At 36.0% G+C, this 12,809-nt stretch overlaps 1 protein-coding gene across 2 annotated transcripts; it reads left to right on the top strand.

The window, feature by feature from the left end:
• The first annotated feature begins 65 nt into the window (after positions 1–65).
• UBE2B (ubiquitin conjugating enzyme E2 B) lies at positions 66–12,108 on the top strand. Of its 2 annotated transcripts, none has more exons than XM_037016068.2 (6): positions 66–222; positions 2,248–2,328; positions 3,596–3,621; positions 7,211–7,300; positions 10,395–10,456; positions 11,555–12,108. In XM_037016068.2, the coding sequence occupies exons 1-6, from the start codon at positions 179–181 to the stop codon at positions 11,681–11,683; spliced, it is 432 nt and encodes a 143-aa protein (XP_036871963.1). In that variant the 5' UTR covers positions 66–178; the 3' UTR covers positions 11,684–12,108. The 2 variants fall into 2 exon arrangements, with proteins under 2 accessions (XP_036871963.1, XP_017497437.1); XM_017641948.3 differs by having other exon boundaries at positions 67–222; positions 10,368–10,456.
• The last annotated feature ends 701 nt before the right edge of the window (positions 12,109–12,809 follow it).

Consider the following 12,809-nt stretch of genomic DNA (forward strand, 5'->3'; position numbering starts at 1 on the left):
TTGTGGTACCGGCGGAGGGCGGAGGGATCTGGAGGCGGCGGAGGGAGACGTCATTGCAGGGTTGTTTGTGAAGCCTCGGCGGCGGCGGTGACCCATAGTGATTCGACCGCCGCGGCGGGGGGTGGGGGGGCTGCGTGGGACTCATTTTTCCAGACTGACCGCGGGGCAGCTGGGGAGTATGTCGACTCCGGCCCGGAGGAGGCTCATGCGGGATTTCAAGCGGTAAGGGCCTTCACGTTCGCCTGGATGACGGCTCCTCTCCGAAGCTGCGGGGCTGCAGGGCGGGGATCCGGGATACCTTCCTCTTGTGACCCTAAGAAGGCTGGCTGTGGGCCCAGCCGGAGCCCAGTCCTAGCCCCAGATCGCACTCGTTCTTGCTTGTTTTCTCTAACGGCATCAGAAATTTCGATACCCCCTCCCCCACAAAAAGGTGAAGAGATGGTATAGGCTGTCCTAGGATCCCCCGCTGCCTCCCTGGCCCCACTACCCAACATCTCGCCCTAGCGCCGAAACCTCACCTCCCCCGCCGCTGAACCCTGGGATGCCCCCTCCCCCGCGGCTTTCTGCACCAGTCAGCTTTGTTCGGTGGCCCTGCGGTCTCCTGAGGGACAGGGTTGGGACGAAAAGCGCACCCCCGTCCTCCCCCATTCTTTCTGCAGTGAGGGTGGGATCTGCAGCGCGAGATCCGGAGGTTGTTAACCCATCTTCCGAAACCTGACTCTCCCCCGCCTGTCTGAAAAGACCTTGAGAACTGGCTTAGAGATTCGGAGCTGCGCTGGCAACCCTGGTTGCCAGTGACTTCTGGAACTCAGCTTGTGGCCTGGTGGATAAAGCCCTATCTATAACCTCCGAAGTCTGGAAAAATGCCTTCCTTGAGGCTGGCGTTAACCTGATACTCTCTGAGCCCCCTTTTGTAAAATTGGATTTGTTGGGAGGTGTTGGGGTTGGTGTGGAGGAAGTGACTTTTTTGGGTTACCTTTAATTCAGTACTTGGAGGTACGGGGGAAGAAATGAAAGAACTTAGCGTTTTCGATCCTCTGTACATTTTTAAGTGTTTTTTCCCTTTGTGGAGATCTGCCTTGTTGGAGACTTAAGTATGTAGTGTAAAAACTTAACATTATTAGTCTCTCGGGCAGTAACCTTTCAACTTCGCCATTATAAAGCCGTAGGTGAGGCATTTGGAAGCCATTGTTTTGGGTTTTGTCCAATTTGTCATCGAATATATTTATAAATTATTTTAGTAGTTTACCTTTGGTGGGTGGCAAGCAGCCTAATTCCTCTAAGGCTTCTGTTCATCGTGGCCTAATCTAATTGAGGATGAATAGAAAACCATTTTAATGTGGACTTATTTCGAAGTTTCATCTAGCCTTTATTTTTTACTGAGATAATACAAGTGAATGCTCTTATCAAATGCAGAAATCGTCTTATAAAGGTTGAAATCAGTACATAATCAGATAAGAAACTTCAGTTTGTGTCCAGTGTTATCCTGGTTTCTTACTGTTTAAGAACTTAAAATTACTTTCAATTTAATTCTGAGTTGAATAAATGGCCCCTTTGGTAGTTGCACAGGGGTCTGCAGATTACAAGAATTTGACGATGACAGATGTCGGAAGGTAGCTTTGCATTGAGTCTCCTGATCTGAGAGGTAGATTTAGCATTAGTGCAGCGCCTTTAAAATAGGGACTGATGGAAAACCCAACTGCAGCTTTGCTTTCTTTAAAAGCCATTGCTAATAGAAGCAAATGGTATAAAGTAATTCTCCTGCCTAAAACTAGTTTTCTAATTGTTTTCACTCGTTTAGTGTTCACACTGAGGGTTTTTTGTTGGGATGGCCATGTTGCACAAGTAGGTGTGGCTAGGACTCAGTCTTTACACATTTGTAGCAGCAAAATTGATGGTTCTATATAATTTTTTTTTTTTTTTTTGCACCTGAGTCTTTGAATTTTTGTTGTTGAGGAGAGTCTGTACATCAGCCCTTAAAGAGGTATCTTAACATTGATATTTGAATAGAAGTGACTCCCAGACCCTTGGGAATTGTAGAAAATTTGTAGAGGTTGTTTAATATGTATATACCTGGTCGATTTTTTTTTTTAAGTCATATGGTTTATTCTGGCTCAGCACAAGAACAATGGAAATGCATCTAGTTTGTGTCTCAAAATAGGTTGTAACTGAGTCCATAGGTGTTCTCTTTGGCTTTCTTAACGGCCTTAAGGTCAACTTTTTAAATCTAATACTATGGATTTCTAGGTTGCAAGAGGACCCACCTGTGGGTGTCAGCGGTGCACCATCTGAAAACAACATTATGCAGTGGAATGCAGTTATATTTGGGTAAGTTGAAAAATAAAACAAAAGATAGCTGTGGTGGTTCTTCAAGAAAAATGAATGTATAAACTAAGAAAAGAGGATGAGGTGGAATCAGGGGTCTTGCAGAAACTGCAAGGTGTAATAGAAAAACATTCTGAAAAGAATTTTGGCAGTTACATAAAATTTGTATTTTGGTGATATTACATATGAGTTTATAATCACTTTGGGTTTTACTTGGTAAAAATACCACTTGAAAGATGAAAAGACCAATTATTTTGTACAATATGTACCAAGCAATTGTCTAATGCTTGAATTCTACTGGAACTGAAAAGGTTAGGAACCAAATATAATGAGAATTTCCACTGTGGCAAGAATTTAAATGAAAAGTATTTCACAGTCCAGTGTGAAGTAACCAAATGGAGCCTTTTGAGACACACATGATCTTAGGTTTTACATATTTACATATATTGCATATGTGCTTTTTATTTAAAATTTCCTTATGCCTTTTCTTTAGTTTTCCTGGACTTGATCTTCTTTTCTTCCACTCTTCCTAAAGTAGGGTTTGGCACTAAAACTTCAAAGGAATACTTCCATAAACAGAATTCTGAGTTGCCACTGAATCAGTTATGAGTCCACATTAAAGACTGGTGGAAAAATGAGCCTAGTTCAGTCTTCTAAAGTAAAGTGATTATACCAAATCCATGATGTTAACTTGTTTCTTTGAGACTGTGAAGGTGCCTTACAAGTAATAGTTAAACTTCATGCTTCTTAAGAAAGATGAAATTGGGATATGGAAGCAAGGGAAAAAGTTGAACAAAAGAAACTGGCTTTCTTTGTGGTATCATTTGTGTCCAGTCATTTTGAACAAGAGCTGTTGCTTTTTGAAAAGTGGGACAGTTTGGTGGCATAGTTTTCTTAAACTACAGGGTATTGATTTCTATCTTGTTGATGTAAATTGAAATGTGACTTTTTTTCTCTTAAGAATAAAGACATACATACAAAATGATTGGTTATTTATGAACTGAATTCTTTTTGTTTTAAAATCATGACAAGTTCTTTTGGTTTTGTTTTTTTATAAAACAACCCAAAAAATGAAAAGTCAGAAAGTAAAAGTTAACCTTTATGCCTACATTTATAAAAATCCAGGGCTAAGATGATATTAAATGAACAATAGCTTTTAAATGCCACACATAATCATAATGAGCCCCTCTTTCTCAGTTGAGCTTATCTTGAAAATCAGGAAAAAGCAGAATGAAAATCTTCTTTTAATCAGAAATCTTCTTGTTTTCAGACCAGAAGGGACACCCTTTGAAGATGGTAAGTCATTCTCGTTATGTTTTCTATAGTTTTAAGAGGCTATTTTAAAGTAGGAAATTGTAACACTAATGTATCTACTTAAAACTGTTCTGTATTGTTAATAGGTCAGCTTAAAACTAAATAATGCTACTGAGAGTGTATAGTTAACAAAGGACTTTATTCCCACATCACCTTGGTCACTTCCATTGCCTATTCCTCTGTCACTTTGATACTTGGCTGTAAAACTGTTAGCCTAGATGGTATGGGTCTATGTCAAGAATAGTTTAAATTTAGATGTCCTTGCAACATGCATCTTATAGCATGCTAAAGGAGGGTAATTGTGCTTTTTTAACTTTGTTATCTGTATTGATAGGGTGTTAGGCTGAAATCGTACATAAACATAGCTGCCAATATTCCACATATAGGTAGTGTTTAACACTCATAAATAGTTAGCATTCTGCTTAATCTTACGCATCTTAAATTTCATATTTTCACCAAGAGCTAGGAAAATGGAAAACTAGTTCTAATATATTTGTAATTGAGCTTCTCAAATTGATTTTAACCAGGTATTTAGATTTTTCCTAAGTCATAACATGGAATTGTTAAACAGGTTTGTTATAATTATCAAAGTGGCTTCAGAATTAACCCATCAGGGGTATTGGTGCAAAGATATTAAGTGAAGCACTGTTTTTAAGGAAGTAACTTGAATGAATGTAGGGAAAGTGGTTAATTAAATTATGATATATCTAGACTGCAGTATTATGTACCTGTTAAAGAATGAGGTAGATCTGGACGTAAGTCTGAGGAGACAAAGTTGCAGAATAACGTATGGCATGGTATCACATTCTTACATGCAAAAGTGTATATGTGTTAAAGATTTAGTACCATGCTATTTTCGGTGGTTACCTCCAGTTGGGGGGGATAAGGCCTTGAGAGAGAGAACTTTAAGGAATTAAGCTTTTTATCCTATATACCAAGAGGTTCTCAGGGGTGGTCTATAAACCCCTGAGATTCCTGAGACACTGTAAGGGTTTCCACGTGATTAAAACTGTCTCCATAACATTATTTGCTTTTTTCACTGTATTTGCTCTGATAGTACATTTGCTCTGATGGTACAAAAGCATTACTGGTTAAAACAACCTAAGCAGTTTAGCAGCTTGACACAAATCAAAATGGGCACCAGACTGTATTAATAGTCATCAGATTCTATGCATTTTAAAAGAGGTAGAAATTACTAATATTATAAATTCTGATCCTTGAATACATCTTTTTAATATTGTGTGGTGAACTGGGAAGTATGTGTAAAGCACTTCTCCCACATTGAAAGTATGATGGTTGTCTGGAGGAAAAGCATTTCTGCAGTTGTTTGAATTGCAGCTTTACTGCTTTATTCATGAACACTTTACTTGAAAGAATGACTGACAAATGGTGGTATGTAGCAGACATATTCTCAAAAGTATCCAAAGTGAACTATTAGGTCAAAGAAAGTGACTGACAATATTTGTTGCTGCTAATAAAATGATGGTTTCCCTAGTACTTTAAGACTTCTCTGATAAGATTGGCAGGTGGTATTTACTTGTGATTTTTTTTATGATGGTATATAATGAATATGACAATGTTTGGAAGATTTGTATAAGTCAGTGAACCAATATTTTCCAAATGACCAATATATAATATTAGAAAATTATGGATAGAAAAAAGGTTTATGCATTGTGCAAAAAATTTTAATATAACTGATGCAAAAAGTTGATACGATTTCAGATTCTACATTGCAACTACCTTTAAAAACCTACTTTTTTTTTAGTGTAATAATAATAAAAACCTAAAATTACCTGAAAAGGCTATGAAAATACTCCTTCCTTTTTCATTTACATATGTGTGTGATGCCTGATTTTATGTACCTCAACCAAAGCAGGTCTTTGCAACCGATTGCAAAAGCAGCTAAGAAAATTTAGTTACATTAAGTCTGTCATTAAAGAGATTTACAAAAATCTAAAACAGTGCTACACTTCTCTCTTAACTTGGGGGGGAATACTTATTTTTCATAAAATGTTACATTGATGTGTAATATTTTAAGGTTTTTCTGAGTTACTTCTGATGTACATATCAAATAGTTACAGTCATTGCTGTGCTGGAAGCTGTTTGTACCAGTTTGTGAAAATAGATTGTTAAAATTTGGGGGAATTTTTGCAGGCAAGTTATTAGAGAGCCAATATTTTAAAATGAAAATGTTTTTCATTTGGTGAAAATACCATAAAATGCTATGTTATTTTGTGCATCTCTTCCCAGCTTCACGTTCAGTTGGCTTCATATTAGAAGCTTGGCAGTGGTTAGGATTAAGAAGATAAAGGGGTCCTGAAACCCCATAGTATGAAAAAAAAACTTAAAAATAGCTTTTCATATTTGTGTTTGCCTTAAATTTTTATAGTGTAGATTTTTGTTGCAGACTTTAAAAATATATAGGTATAAGGTCATCTTCACTAATTGTACATTTCATAGTGCCTCTATTAATATATCAAAATATGAAATAGATAGCACCTTTGGTTTTCCTTGTTTCTTTGGCTTCCCTAATTCCAACTTTCCAAACAACAAAAAAATGTAGAGGTAGAGGTTGTATATCATATATATGACCATTGAAGATAAAATGTAAAATATTTTACTAATATCTTACTCTAATGTTGGTTATCTGAAGCCAGCAGCTTAGAATTATGTTGAGAAAGGATTATTTTTTTTAACTGCATTGATGAAATAAGGAAAACCTTGTAGAGACATATAGAATAGCTCAAATTTTGACTTTGTTAGGAATAAGTCCCAACTTACTGAGTTTGTACAAAGGGTTGAAGTTAGAGGACCTCTCCAACCTTTAGGTAGGTTTCCTCAAAATAAAAGAAGTCTAGATAGTGCACAAACACAGACGAAGTCTAGAAGACCAACACAAAACCATTAATAATGGTTACTTCTGCGAGAAATAGTTTCGGAATTGGAGTAGAGAGTTAACTTCTTTGTACACTATAAACAGATTGACTTTATTACAAGTGCATAATTTTTTAAAATACCTATGTCTCTTGACCATAAAATACCGACTTAAAACTGACCAAAATGTACCATGTTGTTCCATATCCAACAATAGGCAGTTACACTAATTCTTACTGATTATTGGCATATTTAAGCAGAGAGATTGGTAAGGGGCTAGAATGGAATTCTTCAGATTAGCTTCCATGCCTCCAATCTGAGTCCTTTGTCATGTGGTAGTCACCCCTCCCAAAATCCTTTGGCACCCCCTTCTAAGCTATAATAAATTATCTGTTGTTCCCCAAATGTGCATTTTAAGTTTTGGTAGCTAGGACTGAATTGCCTTCCAAAAATATGACATTTAACATTCCCACCAATTGCACAAGCACTTGTTTCCAAGGGCTTGCCAATGCTGAATGTTATCAGGCTAACATAAATAGAAGTATATTTAGTGTGTTTTATGTGCTAAACCAAAATTGACATAATGATTTTTTTGTGGTGGTTCAAACACCAGCATGGGGTTGGGAATTCATTGAGGAAGAGATTAAACAGTTATGACTGTCTTTACTATAATTACTTTGGTTTGTTTTCTATCTAGGTACTTTTAAACTAGTAATAGAGTTTTCTGAAGAATATCCAAATAAACCACCAACTGTTAGGTTTTTGTCCAAAATGTTTCATCCAAATGGTAAGTAGCAATTTATTAGATTTTGTAAATGATGGGACAAAAAGCTCTTTGCTTCCTATTAGGCCTTGCCCTATTCTTCTCACCATTAGGACCCACTTACAGATGTTACTTCATGTCAATTTAAGCCATATTTTTGTAGTGTGAAATCTTACCAAGGTTCCAAATTTGAGATAAAGTTGTTTTAATGACTTCTCATTTTAAAATAATATCTGTAGAAATGTGAAAGATACAAAAAAAAATTGTTGCTTAAAATTTAGCCTTTAAAAAATACAAATAAATGCTTGTATAAAATTGAGATCATGTTCTATAAAAGGTTAAGTGATTTTTTATGGACTGTGGACATTCCCCATATTAAATATTCTTTTGCATCATTCTTAATGGATGCAAAATGTTCTATGAGGTTACCATAATTTATTTCACCAGTGTCCAATTGTAGGTGATTTTTAACTGTTTACAATTCTAAATGGTACCTTGAATATTCTTGAAAATAAATTTCCTCAAATACCCATGAATATTTCTTTAGAATAAGTATTTAGAAGTAGGATTATTAGGTCAAAGGTTTGTATGTCTTTAAAGCTTTTTTAAATACAGTTTTCCATTTTTTTCTCTCTTGTTCCTATTTCACTTCTAGAAGTTTATTTTACTCTTTTCTGTAAATGATTGCTGAATGGCTCCTCTTAGAATTACATTTGCACTTCCCTGACTTCCTGCTGCTTACTTCTAATACATTTATAGTCCTGTATTATAAATTACTATATCAAAGGCTTATTTTCCAAAATATTTAAGCTCTCTTCCTTTTTGCAGCCTTTGCTCATTTAATGTTGTCTTCCCCATCAATCCACCTGCCTTACAGAAGAACATTTTCAGAGGTCCTCCTGACTGTGCATGTAGTCCAGTACTTCAGCCTGCATGAGTTGGCTAAGATGGTTAGGCTCCCTACTCTGAGGATAGGTGTGTTTGTGGGTTGGAATCAAGGTGACTTGCCAAACGTAGACTTAACTTTTGTGCTTTATTGCTGTGAAGTTGCTTTTTCCTTCTAGCTGCCTTTTTTTATTTGTTTTGATTTTTTTTTTTTAAGCCAAGAAGGTTTACTTTTATTTGCGTTTTTCTTTGGGGAATTCCCAAGTCATTTACCATTTACCATTTATGCCACTGTAGCTTTTTCTAGCTTAGACTTAGTATTAAGTCAACCCAAATTGTAGCAAGGGGGCTCTATACATCATGGTAGGAAAAGGGTAGAATCTCCAGGGGTGTATGTGTACAGATGCAGGATTTTCAATCTTAATGAATTATTAGGGAAACATTGTGTTACATTGTTTTTCATCCCTTCATATTAATAGCATTGTTTCCTTTTTTTCTGCTATCCGTACTTTTTTATTAGTTAACTTTCTGGTTTACTTTTTTAAAAACATCTGTTAACATATAATTCATCCTCTTATACAATTCAGTGGCTTTTAGTAAATTCATGGAGTTGTGCAACCATCACCAAAATCAGTTTTAGAATAGTTCTATCACCCTCCCCCAAAAATCCCATGACTATTAGCAGTTATTCCCCATTTCTCCCAACCCTCCCAGCTCTAAACAACACTGGTTTTCTCTCTCTAGATTTGCCTATTTTGGACATTTCATATCAATGTATTCATATTATCTGGTCCTTTCTGACTGACTGCTTTTAGCTAGCATAGTTTTCAGGGTTCATCTCTTGTAACCATATCTGTACTTCCTTTTATTGCTGAATGGTATTCCATTGCATGGATATACTGTATTTTGGTTATCCATCAGTCGATGGATATTTGGTTTTTAGTTTACTTTTGGATTACCTCTCAGAAAGACTGAGTAGTTCAAAATTAATCATGCTATGCTTTTAAGGGTTTTACAGAGGTGGTGATTGTTCTTTGGGCCTGCTAAGTTTGATGTTTATCTCTAGGGTAGACAGCAGTTGACTATACTGCTTTAAAAATGAAAGTCTAATCTGGTCTAAAGTCAGCAGGGGGAAGTACCTAGCACATGGCTGGTAACTGAGGCCACGGGAGTGTATAACGTAGCCCAGAGAGGGTGTAAAGGATAAGAAGGAAGAGGATGGAGCCCAGAGGAATGAATCCTTACTGGTAATTTGCCACCTCTCCCCAAAAAAAGCCTCACTTATTCCTGTTTTTATGTAGAGTGATCTGTCTTGCTCCATGAAGCTTTTCACAATGTGGCAGTATCTATAATACATAAATGCATTTACCCTTTGTCAGCACAGCAGTTCCGGAAATTACACAGACATGCCATCACAGTGGATAAAAATATGTGTTGTTTGTACTTTCACATAATCAGTTCAAGAGGAGGGAAAAGCCTCCCACGTGTTAAAAGATTTCTAAAACATGTTAATCACTTGATTTTTATTTTTGATTATGAAAGGATTGTATGCTCATTGCAAAAATCATAAAATAGAAGAAAAGGTAAAGAAAATAAGATGCTTCATAATTCTATCTACAGATACCCACTACTTACATTTGGCATTTACTCTGAACGATTTACATATAATTCTTTACCAACAATGCAATTACCCTATGTAAATAATTGGAACATTATTAAGGTAATATATTGTTGTCTTTCTATGTCAGTTAACCAAGTAAATATCTATCATTGCTGGTGGCTACATTGCTGGTGTTATATGAACATAACCATTATTTAGCTGTTCCCTCTTTATGGGACCACAAGGTAGCTTCCAATTTTTCACATAGTGGTCATCCTGTAAATAAAACTTCATATGTCCATGATTATTTCTTTTAGAATAATTTCTGGGAGTGGAGTATTTTTTTTTCCCCAAGAGGTTTATTTAAGAATATTAACAGGGAATTCAAACAAATTTGCTACATGGTATGTCTTAAAAATTTAACTCTCAAATGTTAAATGATGAAAAGATACAAAATAAGTTTTAGTACTGATTTTTCTGTGAGACAGGAGGGTTTAGTGTGGCTAACATTCATAACTTCTGCCTGGGCCAAGCATTCTGTTTGCTTTAAGATTTCTCTGTGAGATATGAAATAGTATGTAATCAATTTCAGTGTTGTCTTTGCAGTGTATGCTGATGGTAGCATATGTTTAGATATCCTTCAGAATCGATGGAGTCCAACATATGATGTATCTTCTATCTTAACATCAATTCAGGTAAGTGCATGTTGGGATGCATCATAACTTGTAAAGATTCTGTGGGATACAGTCAGCTCCATTAGCAGTCTAAAGGTCCAAGTCAGCAAACTGACCTTCCCAGCACCCAGGTAACCAATGGCAGAGCTTGGACAAAAAACCATGATTTTCAGGTGACTGATCTGCTTTTTCTTCTGTGACCGCACTGGATCAGATCCACAGTCATTTTTCTGATTGTGTGTATGTAAGTACAGTGTTCTTACAGGTCAAGCATTATTGGTGCCCATGAAGCAAAGCTAGCGGTAGTGGAGAAGAATGAAAAACTTGAGAGACAAAGATGATTGCTTAGAAAAACATAAGCACCTCAAGAAATGGCCAAGTGCAGAGAAGCCTTCAGTATGTTGCCCTATCCTGTAAATTTTATTAAAAAAAAGAAAGTAGTGTAACTACCCAAGTGCTCTTGGGCAGACTATTGCAGAGTTGACCTTGAATAACAGTTTTGGGGAGGAGTAGAGTTGAGGGATGTTTTAGTTCTGTGGATTTGAGAGGAACGGAAGTAACATTTTGGTTTGTAACCTTTTTAAAGCTTTTTCTATCACACTTCTTTAATTCAGATTATTTTATAAACATTGCTTTCAGCATTCCAATCTTGTTCCCGTACTGCTAGATGGATATGTTTTGTTGACCAAAGGAAACAATACTGACTGCCTAGTTTACTTTCAGACATTTGCAGAGTAGCCACAACAGTAGTTTAACTTGGGAAAATGTTAATTGCAAAGTTATGTATGATATTTTGTATTAACCAAATAGCTGTTTTATTTCCTGCTAATTTCTCAGGATGCTGAAGAATAATTATTCTTTTCCAATTTCCTTGAAATGAGAGGTGTAGGTCTTAAGGCATTTAAGAAATATATGTTCTGTAGGCTAAAGTTCTCTAGCCCCAGGAAATGTATTTATCAAGCCATTTCTGAAAATATTTGGAACTAAAAACTTATGGCATACCATTTCTTTACAGAATAATTTGTTGTCTTGTATAACTTCTGTGCTTCATATCTGATCCATGTTAATGTAAAGAATAACCCTGAAAATCTGTTTTTTTCTCTCTCTCTTTTCTTCCAGTCTCTGCTGGATGAGCCAAATCCAAACAGTCCAGCCAATAGCCAGGCAGCACAGCTTTATCAGGAAAACAAACGAGAATATGAGAAAAGAGTTTCCGCCATTGTTGAACAAAGCTGGAATGATTCATAATAGACAACTGGTCTGTTAATCTTTTTCATCATTGTTGTGTATAATTTACCTCTCAGTAGAAAGGCTAACAAATTTTAAGTGCCACAGGTTTTAAGGATTCTGCAGAAAAAAAAAGTCCTTCAGTTTAGAACCTACAAAAGCTTGTGTATCTTGATTAATGTACTTTTTATTGCATGGTGTTAACTAAGTTATTGCTTACATAAATTTGTAATATATCCTGTTTGTATTTTTTTCCAAGTGTATAATGTTGGTGTGGAGTTTTCATGACAGAATAATACACATTTTGTAAATCTGTACTTTTTTCAAATATTGAATGCCTTATTTTTGAATTCTTTAGATTTTTAAATTGGAGAAAAGCACTTAAAAGTTTTTTATATATGAATATTACATGTAAAGCTGTTAAAATACATAACTTCAGTGCAAGAGACTTTGTCACTTATTTCCTTACTGTGCAGGAGGGGTTAACAAGTCTCTAGCTCTCCATCAATTGATAGTTTCATTTCCAATTTCAAAAGAGACAGATTTATATTTCAAGAAATTCTTCAGATTTGATCTAAACACCAATTATAATCTCAGGCTTTATTTTGAATGTACCTGTATCAGCTTCAAATGAGCAATTAAGAAACATAACTGTCTGATTCTATCCAGCTCCGTATTTAGGCCACTTGTGACTGTTCACGCACTACTTACTGTTACACTGTACCCTTTACAGTTTCACAGTTTGTACCTCTGCCATGAGAAATTGGCAGTCTGCCATGAGCAGAGAGCTGATGCAGCTTTGCTCCTTGATAGCACTTTAAACATTTTTTATAACAAAGAAAGTAAAACCACAAACATTTACCAAAAATCCATGCCCCACTATTGACAGTGGGTAAGAATTAGTTACATTGGTTTGAGCAAGGCAGATATTTGGAAGGAATCTTGTGATTTAAATATTTGAAACTGCCTTTTAATGCAGTTGCCTGTCTGTCTATTCTGGGAAAATGTTTTAATATCAGGGCCTGCTGAGTTGCTTTTTCTCTTGTGGAGATTTTTTTTTTAATCTCCTAAGTTGTATTAAAGTTGTGCTGCATCTTAGTTTACTGGATAAATTTAAAACACATATTGTAGAAAGCTAATAACAAAG

Source organism: Manis javanica, chromosome 14, assembly GCF_040802235.1.
Source record: "Manis javanica isolate MJ-LG chromosome 14, MJ_LKY, whole genome shotgun sequence".
Classification (NCBI taxonomy): Eukaryota; Metazoa; Chordata; class Mammalia; order Pholidota; family Manidae; genus Manis; species Manis javanica.